The sequence below is a fragment of the Brachycentrus maculatus genome, unplaced genomic scaffold (genome assembly GCF_059751285.1).
Source record: "Brachycentrus maculatus isolate JH-2025_06_01 unplaced genomic scaffold, ASM5975128v1 h1tg000029l, whole genome shotgun sequence".
NCBI lineage: Eukaryota > Metazoa > Arthropoda > Insecta > Trichoptera > Brachycentridae > Brachycentrus > Brachycentrus maculatus.
Genome location: NW_028280783.1, coordinates 1,462,879 through 1,481,190, shown reverse-complemented (window position 1 = coordinate 1,481,190; position 18,312 = coordinate 1,462,879). Strand labels below are relative to the sequence as shown.

At 36.7% G+C, this 18,312-nt stretch overlaps 1 protein-coding gene across 3 annotated transcripts in view; it reads left to right on the top strand.

Annotated features, from left to right (window-relative positions):
• The first annotated feature begins 15,631 nt into the window (after positions 1–15,631).
• The window catches only part of LOC148312921 (fork head domain-containing protein crocodile-like), a 48,670-nt gene continuing 45,989 nt past the window's right edge, over positions 15,632–18,312 (top strand). For all 3 annotated transcript variants that reach the window (XM_088271899.1, XM_088271890.1, XM_088271882.1), the window contains exon 1: positions 15,632–16,664. In XM_088271899.1, coding sequence (XP_088128025.1) covers positions 15,852–16,649 — 798 coding nt within the window. In that variant the 5' untranslated portion in view covers positions 15,632–15,851 and the 3' untranslated portion in view covers positions 16,650–16,664. The remainder of the gene's footprint in view (positions 16,665–18,312) is intronic.

Below are 18,312 nucleotides of genomic sequence, written 5' to 3'. Positions count from 1 at the left end.
AGCTTAACATATTAAAACTAATCATGAAAGCAAAGACCAGATTTTTTATATACATTTCATAAAAGAAGATATAAATAAAATTATAATAATTGAAAATATTTTTACATATTCAATTGTAAGCTTTTACGAGTATACGTTTAATGAATATTTTTTATGATTTAAATTAAAATTTAAGTAAATATCCGGACGTTGGGAGAGACTTATAGAATTTAGATAAAGAGTAACTTTGATCTACACATAGCACAGGGCAAAATCAAAAATCGTCGTTTGTCAATTTTCATCTCCCTTTTTTAGAGTTGTGACTGATTAGTTACTTTTTCGGTTAACCGATTGGGATGCTATTTGTTTCTTTTTCTCGGTTTGGGTATATTTCTATCCAGCTTAGGTTTTTGATGTTATCAAACAATGTGTGAGAACTATAGACCTATCTCGAAGCTTTCCATCCTTCTTTTATATTATACAAAATTTTAGAGAAAATAGTTGTCAGTCAACTGACTGCTGCGGTCAATTTATGTGAATGACATGATTGCTACAACTAATACATATGTAATATTTCTAAATTAAATAAAAGAAAAACTACTTTTCTTCTTCTACTTCTTCTTCAAACCCTCATCCTCACCCGATGGTGCATAGGGCATTGCATCATATAAACTCAGTGTTATCTTGATCGTTAACACATGAAGGAAAGGTGATCAGCCCTCCGTTTCAGGTACCAGTCCAGGGTACTATTGAATAAATATTACAGTAAAAAATCACGGTTATTTATTTTACCCCACCATGGGAATCGAACCCGGGACCCCCAGTACGGTAGCCAAGCGTTCTGACCATTATACTACGGAGGCAGACAAACCTATTTATTATATACTTACTTATTTACTTATAACCCTTATTCGCACCCAATGGTGCATAGGGCACTGCATCAAATTGACGCAGTGTTTTCTTGATCATTACTTACATGAAGGCAAGGTGATCACTCTTGCGCATCAGGAACCAGTCCAGGGTAATATTAAATAAATATTACAGTGTAAAATAACTAATATTAATTTTCACCCCCTGGGAACCCGGGACCCGGGACCTTCAGTACGGTAGCCGAGCGTTCTGACCATTACACTACGGAGGCGGACAAACTTATTTATTATATACTTACTTTTATTATACCTTCCAATTCAAACAACCCCCTGGGATGAATTCTTTATTACTAGAAAGAATATTTTTCATTCGGTTAATGAACATCAATGACATGTATTATTTCGAGAAATAAAAATACTTTGTGTTTTGATCCCCTCACATTTTTATTAACCAACTAGTTTCGGCAATTACCCTGAAGAGGGCAACAGGTTGTTGCCGAAACTAGTTGGCTAATAAAAATGTGAGTGGATGAAAACACAAAGTATTTTTATTTCTCAAATTAATAATTTATCAATATGATCCACAAAGTTAATGATTTCAATATTCAAAACATCAATGACATGAATTATTTGTAGGAAATAGTTAGGTGGACTCGTTTCCTATAGATATAGCGTGTAACAGGCTGACACGTTGGAGTCGTTGGTCGTCGGAGAATTAATCATTGAGATAATATCCCGGATCCCGAGGAAGTTATGGTAAACCGGGGATAAATCGTAACCGGTAGCTAGCTTTTGTCGGCTGCTCCCGGGATTAAGAAGCGCTGTTCGCGGCGAGTTCTTAAAACCGTGACCCAGTTGACATAGTAATATTTTACAACATTTTGAGTGAAATGACAATGCTATTTCCTTTATCTACTACTACTACTACTATCACGCCGTTTCCCCGCAGGGGTAGGCAGAGAGGATGGAACGCTACACTCTTCTGTCCTGACATACACTCCTCGCCTCCTCTACATCCATCTATATCTATTCATACATGCCCTTATTATTATTGCAGATTTTTGACTACGCAGACCTGATTACGCAGACTTTTGACACTTTTGACAGATTTTAGGTTCTGATTGATCTGATCGTGCCAAGTCTTTTTCGGTCGTCCTCGTTCTGTTTTCCCTCTCACATTCGCCACGTATATTTTCTTAGTCATTCTCTCGTTATTCATTCGCTCCACATGTCCATACCACCGCAAAGAATTCTTCCTTATCTTTTCAATTCTTCCTTTATCCTTTATCTGAACTAGTAAAAATAAGTTCTTTATCATTTAAAGTCCGTTTTATATTGTTTACCAAAACACTTTCATTGTTCACATTCTTCTTTACTTTCGGTATGTTCCTAAATAAATCTGCACATCTGCGCATTTTGAGTGTGCCCAAATACTTCAATTACAGGAGTTGTTTTCATATTATTTTTGACATCTCATCAAAGATGAAGAGGAATATGGAAGTCTGGGCATTTTTACGGGGCTGACGACCGTCATAGATTATAGGTTTAAGTGATCACTTTACACACGTGTAACATTCACCAGTTCTACCCATTATTGACAACCACACTACATAAATTCTTGGAAGTTCTATATGTATGAACCAATTCAGAAACATTGTTATTGAATCACTAAAACTTCACTAGAGACATCTATTGGTGAGATGAAAAGAAGCTTTTTATTGAGCAGAAACTCAAAAATAATAATAAATAAATAAATAATAATAATAAAAATGAAAATGGCATTTCTTATGTGTGATTATAATCCAGGATTCGGATCTCACATACTGTTATAAGAGTTACGAATATGTCAACTCTGTCGCTACTCTATGCACAATGAAAACAACATTTACGAGTTTTTAAATCATATTTTTTAAATCATAATATTTTCATATGGTGTACGGAGTGCGTGGAAGTTATTGGTTAGGGAAAGGTAATTAACTATGAGTATTTCAATGTTTTAGAATTTAGTACATAAACCCTGATGATGACAAGGTTCTTGTCGAACCCGGTTGGATAAAGTGTACCAATAAAAAGTGGCTGAAACGAAGTTGTTTATTTTATAAAGTTTATTAAATGTGCCACAAAGTATCTGAAAAACATTCAAGAAATACATTTTACCGGGAGAGGAAGATTAAAGAATTCTGCCAAGAGCTGACCACCGAAGAGCTTATGGAGTTGCATCGTGTTGCACAGTAAGAAATTACGGAGGAGAGCTTGTTAACGGAGAAGTAGGAAGTAATAGAGTAACAATCTTCTAGCACAATAAGAGAAATGCTGAAAGCATGGGAAACTGTTGCATCGTACATTAAGAAGCATCACCCTAATAAGGAAGTGGCTCTGTGTGCTTCAATTTTATTCAATAATAAATTTAAAGCGTCGGCAAAAACAAATGTCTTAAGACAGTTTTCTACCTAAACAAGATTAATTATTTGTCATAAATTCATATCTTTATTAAAGTTTATTTTTCAAATCTTAATTATATTCCATGTTTTTATACTCCTTAATAATTTATAAGAAATTATATTCGAAAATTGAGTATTTTTTCGGCATGGAACGTATTATCGTATTTCACATTGATTTCTATGGGAAAATATGTCCCGCTTAACGAGTAAGATACTGGATACGAATTATGCTCGTTATAAGAGGTTGTATATTATAGACATATAACTAAGTAACTAACCCCAATGCTTTATAATGTCAGCAAAGTTATTCACATTGTATTCAAATATTGAAATTGAAACAAGACGATTACGACGAGTTTCAAATGTGCGCTGGGTTTTGTACTGTCAACAAACAGCCATATGTCTTTGTTGATTCAGTTATAGGGAAGAGGGGATTTAGAATGAATCCTTAAGGATAAGTTAATGGTTTTGTCTATAGTTATAGGCATCAAGATAAGTTGAACGGCGTCCCTTTGATATTTGCAAAGTATGTATACGTTTTGTATTTAGGAATTACGTTAATTTTAAATCGTATTATTTAATAATAAATATTCATATGTAATTAAAATGCACTTTATATAGCGGATTTTTACTGTATACAAAGTATAGGTTCGGAAATAGCCGAGTGGTTTGGGTTTAGTCAAAAGTAAACCCATCGGATCCAGCCGCCTTATCTTGGTGGCCAAAAATATTTTATATTCGCATATCAGCCGCGGCTTGAGCCACACCTCCGTCCGTGGCTGGTTCATATTATAAAGATACTTTCGTGTGATATCTACAAATCAATAAAGAAAACTTTTGGTAATGCATTATTTCTTATTATTTTTATACAAATTTACTAACAGGACCTGGCCAAAGATGTCCTTGTAAGGATAGAATTATCCTTTTGATTAAAACGTCAACTAATATCAGTTTCAATGCAAAACTTTACATCCCAGGCGCAATGTTTTACTGAGTTAGTTTTTCAAGTTTTCCTGTCAATTTATTACATTTCTGATCTTGACACTAGATTAAATACGAGCGTAATAATTATATGTACCATATTTATCGGTAAAACAGTAATAGCTATAATTTTATGAGACAGTTTATTTTTATAACTCGGTTGAATTTGAGCGTCTTTAATGCTTCAAAAGTACCAGTCACACTTGAGCGTTATGACTTGTCCTACTGATTTACACAAAAAATAAATATATTTAGTGCCTGCTACTATTTTCTGGATTTTAAACTTATTTCTATGTTTGTTCTCGTTCTATCAGATGCAAAATATTAGCGCGTCATTGTTTGACAAACCATGTCACGGTAAGGGCAAGTTTTTTACTTTCGGGGATATATTAAATTCGTATATTTGCGTACATATTAAAAAAAACTAGTATGCCAATGGGTCAATACCAAATTATTATTAGGGAGTTTCAGGGTGTATCAGATTCATCGGTCAATTCCGTTTTATTTTTCCTATTTGGAGATATCGATTTCCAATAAGTGATTGTTAAGATTTTAATATGACTTGATTAATGTATACCGAATAGTTTATTTTATATTTTCCTTAATGTGAAATTATATATATATATATATTTATATATATATATATATATATATATATATATATATATATATAGGGTCCGCCATCTAAAGTTTTTTTTTTTAACTAGTGCTTATTTCGTGAATGGTAACACTTAGCTCATGTCTGATTTGACAGATAATTAGTTTTATCCTTCCGCTGAGCGAATATGGTTGTGTATACGCTTGAACAACGCTGGAAAATATTGCGACATTCGACTTACAGAAGATGCCGATTTTGCCAAAAAAATCATCTTTTCGGATGAAGCTCATTTTGATCTTGGCGGGTATGTAAACAAGCAAAATTGTCGTATTTGGGGCACAGAAAACCCGCACGCATACATTGAAAAGCCGGTACACCCAAAACGAGTCACTGTTTGGTGCGGATTTTGGTCCAGAGGCATAATTGGGCCATTTTTCTTTGAAAATGAGCAAGGAGTGGCCGTTAGTCAATGGCGATCGTTATCGGGCCATGTTGAACGAATTTTTGTTCACAAAAATTGAAGAGGAGGATATTGACAACATTTGGTTTCAACAGGACGGCGCTACGTGCCACACAGCCGAAGCTACACTCGATGTTTTGCGCCCCATTTTCAAAAAAAAAAAGTTATTTGGCGGACCCTTTATATATATATATATATATATATTTATATATATATATATATATATATATATATATATATATATATATATATATATATATATATATATATATATATATATATATATATATATATATATATATATATATATATATATATATATTTGTATTTTACGAGCATAGTTAACTTTGTGGTATTGTAATATAACACTTTCCTTCTTCTTCTTCTTCTTTTGTTATACCCAGTGTCGAGTTATTCTTTATTTACATAACACTCTCCTTATCATCGTTCACTTTGTGTAATACTACTTAAAAAATCGACTTCACGACTACTGGTTTCGGAAAAGCCGTTCCCTTATGAGGTCAACAAAAGGCTAAAATGAAATTGCTATCGTTTCTTATTTATATGTAATAAAAAAGAAAAAATATTAAGTAGGTCATCACGATGGGAATATTTTCAAAAGCGGAGTGAAGGCTAATTTTAATCGGTTATTTATTGTAAGTAATAATTATAATAATTTAAATAATTTGTGTAGCACCATTTTTGTATAATTCTAACTGCCTCAAGGGCGTTTATCTTATTTACGAATATTTAAGATTATCTAAACGAAGACCAGAATTTCTTTACAGAATTTATTTTAGGCGTGCGGTGGTTTGACTTTGTGAGGAATGAAGAGATAAGGCGTAGGACGCAGCAAATCTTGGTCACAACTGTCGTCAAGAAAAGGCGATTCAGTTGGCTTGGCCATGTACTCCGCATGCCTCCTGAGAGCCGCCATCAAGCTTGCCTCTTTTACAAGGCATCAGGTTCGCGCAGCCCAGGACGACCACTGCTGACAATTCGTCGGCAGTTCTCGTCAGAACTTCGGGACGGGGATCTGACTCAGGAGGATGCAAGGGAGCTGGCAGCCGACAGAAAAGCCTGGAGACAGTTTGTGGACTCCATATAACACTGATATATGGCTGACTAAGTACTGACAAGCTGGAATAAAGAGTAATTATTATTATTATTATTATTATTATTACCTCCACCTAGGGAGCGGGTATGGTTTAATAAAAAATATAATAAAATTTCAATAACAGTTCATCAAAATTATAGTTTTCAGATATTTATAAAGTGATAGGAAAATTAAGAAAAAATATTATTATTAGGACACCTTTAATATTATTTAATTCTGATATAGAATTCACCCCAGGTTTTTCCAATACCACGGTTAGATATTTAGGCAATTCCACTAGACAATTAGAACAATTTAACTAATGAATGATTCAGTTTATATTATTTATCTCTACAACTTAACAATAGTACAACACCGTGAGCGACACAATACGACCTGATGACGGAATGATTATTCCGAAACCGGTAGTCGTGAAGTAGAGTTTTTAAGTGGTATTACACAAAGTGAAAACTTAATATAATGAACCTGTTATAAGGAAATTACTGTTGCATTATAGAAACAATAAAAAACGCTAAAAGATGATTTCGAATAATATTTAATTATGAAATAATTAAATATTATTCGAAATCATACCTACATTGGTAGTTTCAAACCTACATTGAAAATTTCGTTCTTAAGTATTATCTATTTTAAAATACCATTTTAAATGTTGTATTTTTGTTCTCATTATCTTTTTTTGAATCATATTTTATAATTAATGTACAGTATTTTTGTTTACTTTATCTAATTTTAAATTCCACTTTATAATTGATGTATGGTATTTTTGTTATTTTTAACCAATTTTAAATATCATTTTATAACTAAAGTATTACATAGTACAATGATTAAAGAAAACACTTGTTTTTTACCACTTGAGTTTTGTTAGAGACTACATGTTTCAGAAGTTAAACTTCCATCATTCAGGTCTGTATAATAACTAAAATATAATATATAAAATTGTTCTATAAATAAGGAGAAGGGAAAGTAAGAATATATTAATAATATATCAGAATATATCTTATTTATAGAACACTTTTATATTTTATATTTTAGTTATTATACAGACCTGAATGATGGAAGTTTAACTTCTGAAACATGTAGTCTATAATAAAACTCAAGTGGTAAAAACAAGTGTTTTCTTTAATCATTGTAACATGTCTTACCACAAAGTTAATGCCGAAACAATAAATAAAATATTACATAGTATTTAAAAAAAACCTTGCGTAGGTACATCTTAAACATTTGGTGCTCGTTATGAACCTATATGTACGTGAGATCAATTGATAGATTGATTAATTACCCGTGTCGGGCTGTGGTCGCGTGGTTAGTGTCGCGGACTCTTGAGTCAGAGTTTGTGAGTTCGAGCCCACTCTATCACAATTTGATACCTATTTTTAATAATGAGCCGCTTCCCCTAACAAAAATAGTATGAATTTGAAGTATTTTTGGAAGTAATAAGAACACAAATATAAAAAAAAACTAACTAACCATCACGCCGCTACCCCCGAGAGAATAGAACGCCACACCACTCTGTCTTTGCAAACATTCTTCGCCTCTTCCACGTTCATGCATCTCCTCATACATACCCGCCGATTATTACGACTCCTAACCTGACCACTTTCAAGTATTTGGCATACCTGATCGTGCCATGTTTTTCACGGCCTTCCTCTGCTCCTTTTTCCAATTACGTTCGCCTCATAAATTTGTTTTACCGTTCTTTCCTCATTCATTCGTTCTACATGTCCGAACCATTTCAACACACCTTTCTTAATTTTATCTATATATTACACAAATATTTCTCCATTAAAAATGATAATAATAATAATAAAAATAATAATAAAACCCTTATCCGCACCCCGATGGTGCATAGGGCACTGCTTCATATAAACGCAGTGTTATCTTGATCGTTTACACATGAAGGAAAGGTGATCAGCCCTCCGCTTCAGGTACCAGTCCATGGTAATATTGAATAAATATTACAGTGAAAAAATCACTTTTATTTATTTTATCCCCCATGGGAATCGAACCCGGGACCTTCAGAACGGTAGCCGAGCCTACTGACCATTACACTACGGAGGCGGACATAATCTACTACTACCAATAAAAATAATAATGTAAAACGTTTGATAAATGTTTGTTGATCCTTTGATTAAAAGATTGCGTGTATGAAAATAATCCTTCTGCTTCGAACTTAAAATTAACTCGACCTCGTGCTTTGTAGACGGGCCACGTTATACTCAAGTAGTTGAATTAACTTTATTGTTATCAACCCTTACGTCGGTGTCATCTCCACTAGACCCTCCCGAGGGCGTGGTCTCAGTTCCATGGGGTGGTAATATAGTCATCCGATTGGCCAAACAAACTCACAAGCCAGGGTGTTGCACGTCTACCCCAAAGAGGCATTCGGGTGGCGAGAATTTTTAGCCCTAAATTTCAGTTGATCGCGAGCCGCAAAACATCGTTTCCGTCGGCATCTTACAACACTGAAGGTAGTTGGCAGTCACCAAACGCGACACACGATTGGGATAGAAGATATTCTTAACTTGGGTTCAATTATTTTATTAATAATATAAAATGAAACCCTTAAATTGTAGAACTTATGTGAGGAAAGAACGGTAAAACACATTTATGAGGCGAATGTTATTGGAAAAAGAAGCAGAGGAAGACCGAGAAAAACATGGCTCGATCAGGTATGCCAAATACTTGAAAGTGGTCAGATTAGGAGTCGTAACAATCGGCGGGTATGTATGAGGAGATGCATGAACGTGGAAGAGGCTAAGAATGTTTGGACAGAGTGGTGTGGCGCTCTATTCTCTCTGCCTATCCCTGCGGGGAAGCGGCGTGATGGTTAGTTAGTTAGTTAGTTATAAAACCCTTATCCGCACCTCAATGGTGCATACGGCACTGCGTAATACAAACGCAGTGTAATCTTGATCGTTTACACATGAAGGAAAGGTGATCAGCCTTCCGCTTCAGGCACCAGTCCAGGGTAATATTGAATAAATAGTACAGTGAAAAAATCACTAATATTTATTTCCCCCCCCCCCCTGGGAATCGAACCCGGGACCTCCAGAATGGTAGCCGAGCGTGCTGACCATTACACTACGGAGATGGACAAAATTATTTTAGTACTCAATATTATTATTATTATTCTCCAAAGTGGGCAAGAATTGTTCATGATCTGTACCGCGTACTATTAACCCCAAAACACGCTAGCTCGCATCCAGTGCATTGAGAAAGTTGGGGCTTGTGCGCCCGCGTACCTTGCCGCCGTCCTGGAGTACCTAGCTGCCAAGGTGTTGGAAACGCCCATCAATGCCTCCAGTGACAACAAGAAGACCAGCATTACCTCCGCCATCTGCAGTTAAATATCCACAACGACAGGACCTTAACAAGCTGCTCTCCGGCATAACCATTACACAGTGAGGCGTCCTGTCCAGCATCTTGGTCATGCTCCAGCCCAAGAAGACCGAGAAGAAAGCGCAACAATACTGCGGCTCCACTTTCCTGCCTTCAGACTCAGCCGATTGACGACATTTTTCATTAATATATTTTTTAAAATTTTCTCACATTATCATTTTCATATCATAATCCATACCTGTGTAAGCGCCCTTGAGGTAGTTTTTTTTACGAAAATGGCGCTATATAAATCATCCAAAATTATTATTATTATTATTATTGGCAAATAAAACAATATATCGGAAAGATAAAGTACATTTTCATCGATATGTGTCACACATCCGTAAACATAAGGGACTTTTCATTTACCACGGTATTACATCACTCCTCTTGCGCCATCTGCATCTGTCCTTATAAGACCAACTTGTAAATATTTATTGTTATGAATGCAAGAGTATATTTCTAATAAGTCGCAAATTGGCGACTCTACTGCTCGTGCGGGCTAACATAAATATTTTATTAAAGGCACATCGTGTCCAGGGACAAATAACCATCAGGCCTTGCAAAGGATGCAGAACAAATACCCTTGTATCTGATCAAGCTTTTTTTGAATAGGATTATTATTATGTTTTATTACATACACAAATAATAAAATAATAAAACCCTTATCCGCACCCCAATGGTGCATAGGGCACTGCTTCATATAAACGCAGTGTTATCTTGATCGTTTACACATGAAGGAAAGGTGATCAGCCCTTCGCCTCAGGTACCAGTCCAGGATAATATTGAATAAATATTATAGTGAAAAAATCACTTATATTTATTTGACCCCCCCCCCCCCCTGGGAATCGAACCCGGGACCTCCAGAACTGTAGCCGAGCGTGCTGACCATTACACTACGGAGGCGGACAAATAATCAATTAAATACTATTTTTAGATGCCAAAGCAGACCGTTACTAAAAAAATATATTAAGTTGTGGCAGAGTGTGTATTTGAACCCAGAAACTCACCCTTGGAGTCTGCGACACTAACAACGGAATCTTGATTTTGTTTATGATTGGACCTTGAGTTGGTTTATGCCCCTCGACCTGAGAATCTGTAATGTGTCCTGTTATCCTGAGAATGTGTAAAAAATCAGACCTATCATGTGATTTATATTTTCAAGGAACCTTAGATATGGCCGTAGGTAATTGCTGTTGAAAGAGATACTGGATGATTTATTTATCATACATCGTTTTGCCGTACGTTATTAATCCTAATAATAACATTTCAAGTACATTCAGCCTATTTTCATCCTTGTTTCGTTTTAAAGTTGTAACCAAGACTCCACTGTATGCTGCTAATTTGTTAGCAGTATTTACTCTCCATTTGAATGTACCTACTACTCTAATATCAATCTTTTTATCCCTAGAAATCACACTATCGAAATTATGGGAAATTATCTATATGCTTCAATTTTTTGTATTGATAAACGGTATAAAATATCCATACGACATGTTTTTGTAGGCAATCAGCCTATCACTGTACTAGGCGTAATGAGAGTATAATAACTGTCGCAGATGTTAGTAACCTCGTTTTGATTTACTTTTTGGATATGAATGCTGCTAGAACATGCGCTTAAACTGTTAAATTTGATGAAATCGAACTACAACCTTAAATACCTTAATTACGCCTGCTCCCATTCGTATAAAAGCGAAAGCGGAAAACCTCAGAGACAAAACAATCATGTCGGATAACGGGAGGGCGGCAAAAGAGGATAAAAGTAAAGTCCCGTTTGAACTGTGTTAGTCTGGAAGTTTGAAGTTGGCCATCCACAATGACGAGGAGCTCAACAAGCTGCCCTCCAGCGTGACGACCACCGCTCAGGAAGGCGTCCTGCCCAACACCTTGGCCATTCTCCAGCCCATGGGATCAAGAGAAAGGCGTTTTAATTTGTCGGCTCATCTTTTCCCCGCTCCAGACTCGACGGCCCGAGACCGAATGACGACGCATTTATTTTTTTAATTTTCTGTATATCATTATCATCATCATCCTATTATTATTATTATTGTTATCCATGTCTTTATAAGCGCCCTTGAGGTATTATTTTACGAAAATGGCGCTATACAAATTATTAAAACTATTATTATTATTATTCGACACGATAGACCAATATTCTGATGAAGACTTACAGCATTTCGCTCACTCCTTTCAAGAACGTCATAAATCAAAAATCGACAATTTTCAGTTGTGGATGTTTTCAGAATGCCCAGAAAATGTACTATATCCCAGCAAAAGAAGCATATTTTTAACTTAATATTTACCCACTACAGGGCAGAAAGTGTTGTTTTTGCATTTTGAAGAAAAGGTATTGTTTAATAATTTTTTTAAATATATTAAATATTTTTCAAATGGAGAAAAAACCTTCAGGTTTTACCTAAAAAGATGCGTTGCACAGTAAAAAGTTCAATAAGTGGCTTGACATTTATTTTTAATACATTGTGTTATATTTTTAAACTTTAAAAACGCTATCCTGAAAAATCAAGTTTTTTGATTTATGTCGTTCTTGAAAGGAGTGAGCGATTTGTGATAAAGCACATGGTAGGTTTTTCTTATATCTTCGAGCATGTGAATATCCTGTCACATCAACATTTAAATTTACCTTATCACTCAGCCTGTGTAGTCAGACCTTCGTTCTCTTCTATTTCTTATCTATACTAAAGACAAAATAAAATAAAATGGAATATGATCAAAAACATTTTGGGTGAGTTCAAATACTTGTTCACAAATCTGGATTATCTCCATTATAGGAGCTTCTGATCAATAAAAAGCTTCTTTCATCTCACCAATAGATCTCTCTAGTGAAGTTCTAGTGATTCAAGAACAAGGTTTCTAAATTGGTTCATATATATGGAACTTCCAAGAATTTGAATAGTGTGGTTGTCAGTAATGGGTAGAATTGGTGAATGTTACACGTGTGTGTAACAATAATTAAATACTTTTTTAAAATGCAAAAACAACACTTTCTGCACTGTAGCGGGATAATATTAAGTTTAAAATATGCCGCTTTTGCTGGGACATTATTACATATTAGGGGTAAATTGAGCGATAAGAAACATGTATTATTATTCTCTTTTTTTATGAAACATGACGAAAGTCTGAGCATCCCAGGGCTTACGACATGGCATTTGTAATTATGATTTGTAATTGTAATCGGAGCATGTGTAAGACGGAGGATATCGTGAGATGGGGACGACAACGAAGGCGATACTGGAATGATCATGTAAACAGAATGTCAGATGACAGACTTCCACGTATCGCCCTTCAAGGAATCCCTGAAGGACGCAGATCCCCAGGCAGACTTCCAAAAAGGTGGAAAGACAGCTGGTAGTCAACATCCCAAGAGCTACAAGCGGAGGCACAAACAGATCCTTAGGATCTAGAAAAAGAAAAGAAGAAGAAGAAGAAGAAACTAAAACGGTCTGTGCGATTGGAGGTGATCATTTTCATAGTTTTTAAGCGGTTTTTATAAGAACCAGATTCAAAAAATCTTTTAATTGTTGTATGAACCACAAACCAGGGTTCATCCTTTTGAATTTAATAAAATTATTTGAGACCGCTCAGTTTCACTCAAATCACGTTTTCTTGGCATTTTAATATTAAAGAATGTAGGCTTCAATGAAAAGTATCGATAAAATCACTCTTATTCACTGATTATAATAACTGAAGAACAACGATTCAAATATGAAACTGACCCTTGAAATGATTGAATGGAGTTTTATTTAATAAACCACTCCCTTAATTGTCTTATGTAGGGATAGCAGGTAGTAAGTTGGTAGTAAGTAAGGCTTAATGCATCAAAATAAGATACAATCCGAAAGGTTTGCAAGAATTGCAAGAATTGTAGTATTTAACCCTTTCCGGTGCCACAAAATGAAAAAAATCTAGTTAGTCAACTCCATTCCAATTGGAAAAAATGCCCTCTGCTCCACTTACTGTTGTAATAGATACGAGTGACAAAAATGTAAGCTTGGAATTTAAATAAATAATACTAAAAATGGAAAAAATGTCGAATAACATCCGACATGGGACCTAAAAGTAAAAAATCGATCTCGAATGAGATTCGACATTGGACCAGTAAGGGTTAAAGACATAAACCAATTCTATAGGGGGTACCTAATACATATGGCCAGGGATGTACAATATTCGGTTTCACTCAAGGACTTCGTATGTTTTTGATACAACCAGATTTAAGGTTCTAAATTATTTAGTCGTGTGAAGTCTTATGTGGCCATTCTCGTTTTGTTATCCCAATCACATTTATCAAACATATGATACTCTCGAGTCTTGTGTCTTGCCATCAATTCGCTCCAAATGTCCAAACCCCTCAAAAGTCCTTCCTTAATCTTTTCAATATCCCTAACTCAGCCTTACGTTGTAATATCTTCATTTTAAATTCTGTCACACATTTGTCAAACTCCACTAATTTGTCTAAGGCAGTGGTTCTGAACCTTTTTTAAGTCAGGGAGTGATCATAAGGAAAATTCGCGGTGCACCAAAACAAAATATCGAAAAAACGTTCAAAGATAACTATTATTAAAAAAAAACAAATGTTTTATTACAGACAAGTTAAAAATTACATGTGGTGAATGTGAGTGGAAGAACAGATCCAGGATGGTCGAATAAGACTTGGCACGATCAGATCAATTAGAACCTAAAATCTGGTGGTGTCAAAAGTCTGCGACATCGGAGGGCATGTATGATTAGATGTATGAATGTGAAGAAAGCGAGGAGTGTAGTCAGGACAGAAGAGTGTGGCGTTCCATCCTCTCTGCCAACCGCTGCGGGAAAACGGCGTGATGATAGTAGTAGTAGTTAATATATAATCTGATTATGGCGATATTATCAGTGGCGTGCGTTTCATATAGACACATATTGTGATAGTAAAGGAAACGTGCGTTTAACAATTTTTTTACACACATTTTCTTGGTTATCTTTCAGTAACAAAGTAGGTACGTTGTAATAGAGTCGTGTGCGGCAATTTTTTTTCGTACCTTAATTCAAAGACGTGTATTCTATATAGAAAGAAAAGCAGTGCCTACCATGGATTACTCGCGTTCTATATAGAAACACGACCAGTGCCTACTATGCCTTATCCTTACCCAACCCTACTGCCTACCCTGATTTAAAACTCAGTGCACGCCACTGTCTGAATCTATTTTTCTTACTGTTTATCCTTGATTTAGAATCCACGCCACTGCTACAAAGGATGTGGAATTTGCAATGGTAAGTGAAGTTTGGTTTCCAATGCAAGTATTTACTTTATTTTCCAGTTCTAGGTTTTCTATGTAGATTTTGTGTTTTGGAATAACATATAATATTTTTTTTAAGCAATCTACTAATTTCATAATATTTTTTTCAAAAAAGTCGACGATTAACTTTAATTCTTACATGTTTGATTATTCAGTCGTTTTAAATTATTATGTTAGTTCTCGGGACTATTATGATTGAAAATATTGACTTAACAGCAAATTGCCGAAAAGTGAAAACGGACTAAGTCTCCTACGCTCGTCAGTGTCCCCTGGCACTTGACAGTTCCCGCCTGCGCCGGGGGCGTGGCCTGCTCCCATTGGTGCGGCGCGCGCCTGCGCCTCGCGCCGCCGAGCTGCGCCGTCGGACCACTGTGTAAACCGGCCTTGTTGTGTATGAAAATACAGCCTGGCGGCCGCTTGTTTTCCGACGCTGATTAGATTCAAAACAAAATACGCGGCGCGCCGCCTAAAGAAACATTTACTTTGGAAAATCGTTTTGTTTTCGTTTTTTCGAGCCGCTCGATCCGAACGTTTGTTTTTACCGCCAAATTGTTTTGTTTGTTCGCGGCCACCTGCGCCGAGCGCTTTGTGTACTTTGGAAGTGTCGGTGTTTTGCTTGTAAACGAGATCGTCCTCCGAAGGCCGTCGCCAAGGTCGGGCGTCGGGCGTCGGTGACCCGCTGACCGGAGTATGCGCGAGTGACGCGGCCGTGCATCGTGACCGCGACCCGCGCCCCCATGTTCGAGATGCACACGCTGTTCGGCGAGCAGAACGCCTACTACCGCGCGGCGGGCGCCGTGGGCGGCGTGGGCGCCGCCGCGGCCTACCCGGGCGGCTCGGGCGGCTACGGCTACGAGCAGTACCGCTACGGGTACGCCGCCTCGCCCTACCTGCACCCGCACCAGCAGCTCAACCCGGCCAAGGACATGGTGAAGCCGCCCTACTCCTACATCGCGCTCATCGCCATGGCCATCCAAAACGCGCCCGACAAGAAGATCACGCTCAACGGCATCTACCAGTTCATCATGGAGCGCTTCCCCTACTACCGCGAGAACAAGCAGGGCTGGCAGAACTCCATCCGCCACAACCTCAGCCTTAACGAGTGCTTCGTGAAGGTGGCCCGGGACGACAAGAAGCCCGGCAAGGGCAGCTACTGGACGCTGGACCCCGACTCGTACAACATGTTCGACAACGGCTCCTACCTGCGGCGGCGGCGGCGCTTCAAGAAGAAGGACGCGCTCAAGGAGAAGGAGGAGGCGCTGCGGCGGCAGCAGCTGGCGGAGCCGCGGGAGAAGCCAGACGTGAAGCCGCGCCTGCTGGAGTGCCGGCCCAAGCGCGAGCCGCCCGAGCCGGCGGCCTGCATGGGCAAGGCGCAGGAGGAGGGCGCGCCCGAGGCGCTGCTCTACCCGTACCAGCAGCCCTACCAGCCGCAGGACTGGGAGCTCTGGGAGCCGCCCGCGTGCCAGCTGGCGCCGCCGCCGCCGCACCACTACCGCCCCGCCTACTACCACCAGCCGCCCTGCGCCAAGTACTGAGCGCCCACGCTCGAGGTAACCACGCTCCTCTACCTACCCCGACCGAACTACATACCCGCGAGCCGCGAGCTATGTAAATTATTGCTAAGTACCTACTATGATTGCGTAATTATTGCTACTATGATCTCCTACTACTTATATGTCACCTACATAACTATTCCCGATTCCTGGGGATTGAATCTGTCATTCTGATGTGGGGATTCCTATAAAGCGCTATAAAATAATATCATATACCTAATTGACAATGTCGTGGCAGAACTGACAGAAAAGTAAATTGTTAGTATGTATCTCGTATCATAGTAAAACATAAATAATAAAATTAATATTCAATTCTATTTTAAGTTGGAATATTTATTCAACACCGACTATGAAACCAATTCATACATTTGACTTCAAATAATCATATTTATTTACCTAAAATAATTTGCCCTCGATACTTTCTCCTAGGATTAGGTAAGAACTAAGAAGATCTCGTAGGTTAATCTGAGTTATAAATAATTTCATTAATTGTGCGAACCTAATAGGCACATATCATTTTTGAAAAGCCAGTCTTATCATTTTGTAAATTAATAAATATGACTATTAAAATGTAAGTTAAGTCATTCTGTTTATCAAATAATAATAATTTATTTAAAATCATTAAGAAGGAAGACGAAGAACATAAACACAAATATTCTTCACGGTAAATTATATAGATCTAGAACACTCAATGGCTAACCACGTACTCTCTACAAATAAACAGAACATCAAACATGAATTATTATTCAAGATTCGTAAAACAAACTACGTTTGACTCTGTATATGCTAATTTATCAAAATATCTGATGAGATCTTGTTTTTATCTACTTTGGATTACTTAAAAAAATATTAAATTTGCCTAATACGAAATAAAATAAAACATTGAGATCGTTAAACATCATCATATTTTACAGTAAATGAAATAATATTACATATCGCTCACTTCTTTCAACAACGTCATATATTAAAAATCGTCAATTTTCAGTTGTGCATGTTGTCGGAATGCCCAGAAAATGTACTATATCCCAGCAAAAGCAGCATATTTTTAACTTAATATTTACCCGATACAGGGCATAAAGTGTTGTTCTTGCATTTTGGAGAAAATATAGTGTTTAACTATTTTTTTTTAATATACTAAATATTTTTCAAATTTGAGAAAAAACATTCAGGTTTTACGTAAAAAGATCTGTTGCATAGTAAAAAGTTCAATAAGTGGCTTGATATTTATTTTTAATACATTGTATTATATTTTTACACTTTTAAAACGTTCTCCTGAAAAATCAAGTTTTATATATATATGACGTTGTTGAAAGGAGTGAACGATATGTGTACCTATATAGGTTTTAAGCGATCGACGCGGGAAGATCTTACTGTATGATATACATGTATTATGTCGCACAATTGATTTATTTATTAATTTGACTAACATACTACAAAAGCAGTAGTATCATATACTGACAAGAGAACGTCAAGTATATCTCAAAACAATCATAAAACGATTTTTTGTTTACGTATTAGTTACCTTTGGTAACCGAATTTGAAAGATTACGTAATAGACACGCTATCTATACATGGCTTTCAAAAATTATAATTTAATTTTGTTTAGTCCGCCTCTGAAGCGGTCAGCATGCTTGACTACCGTACT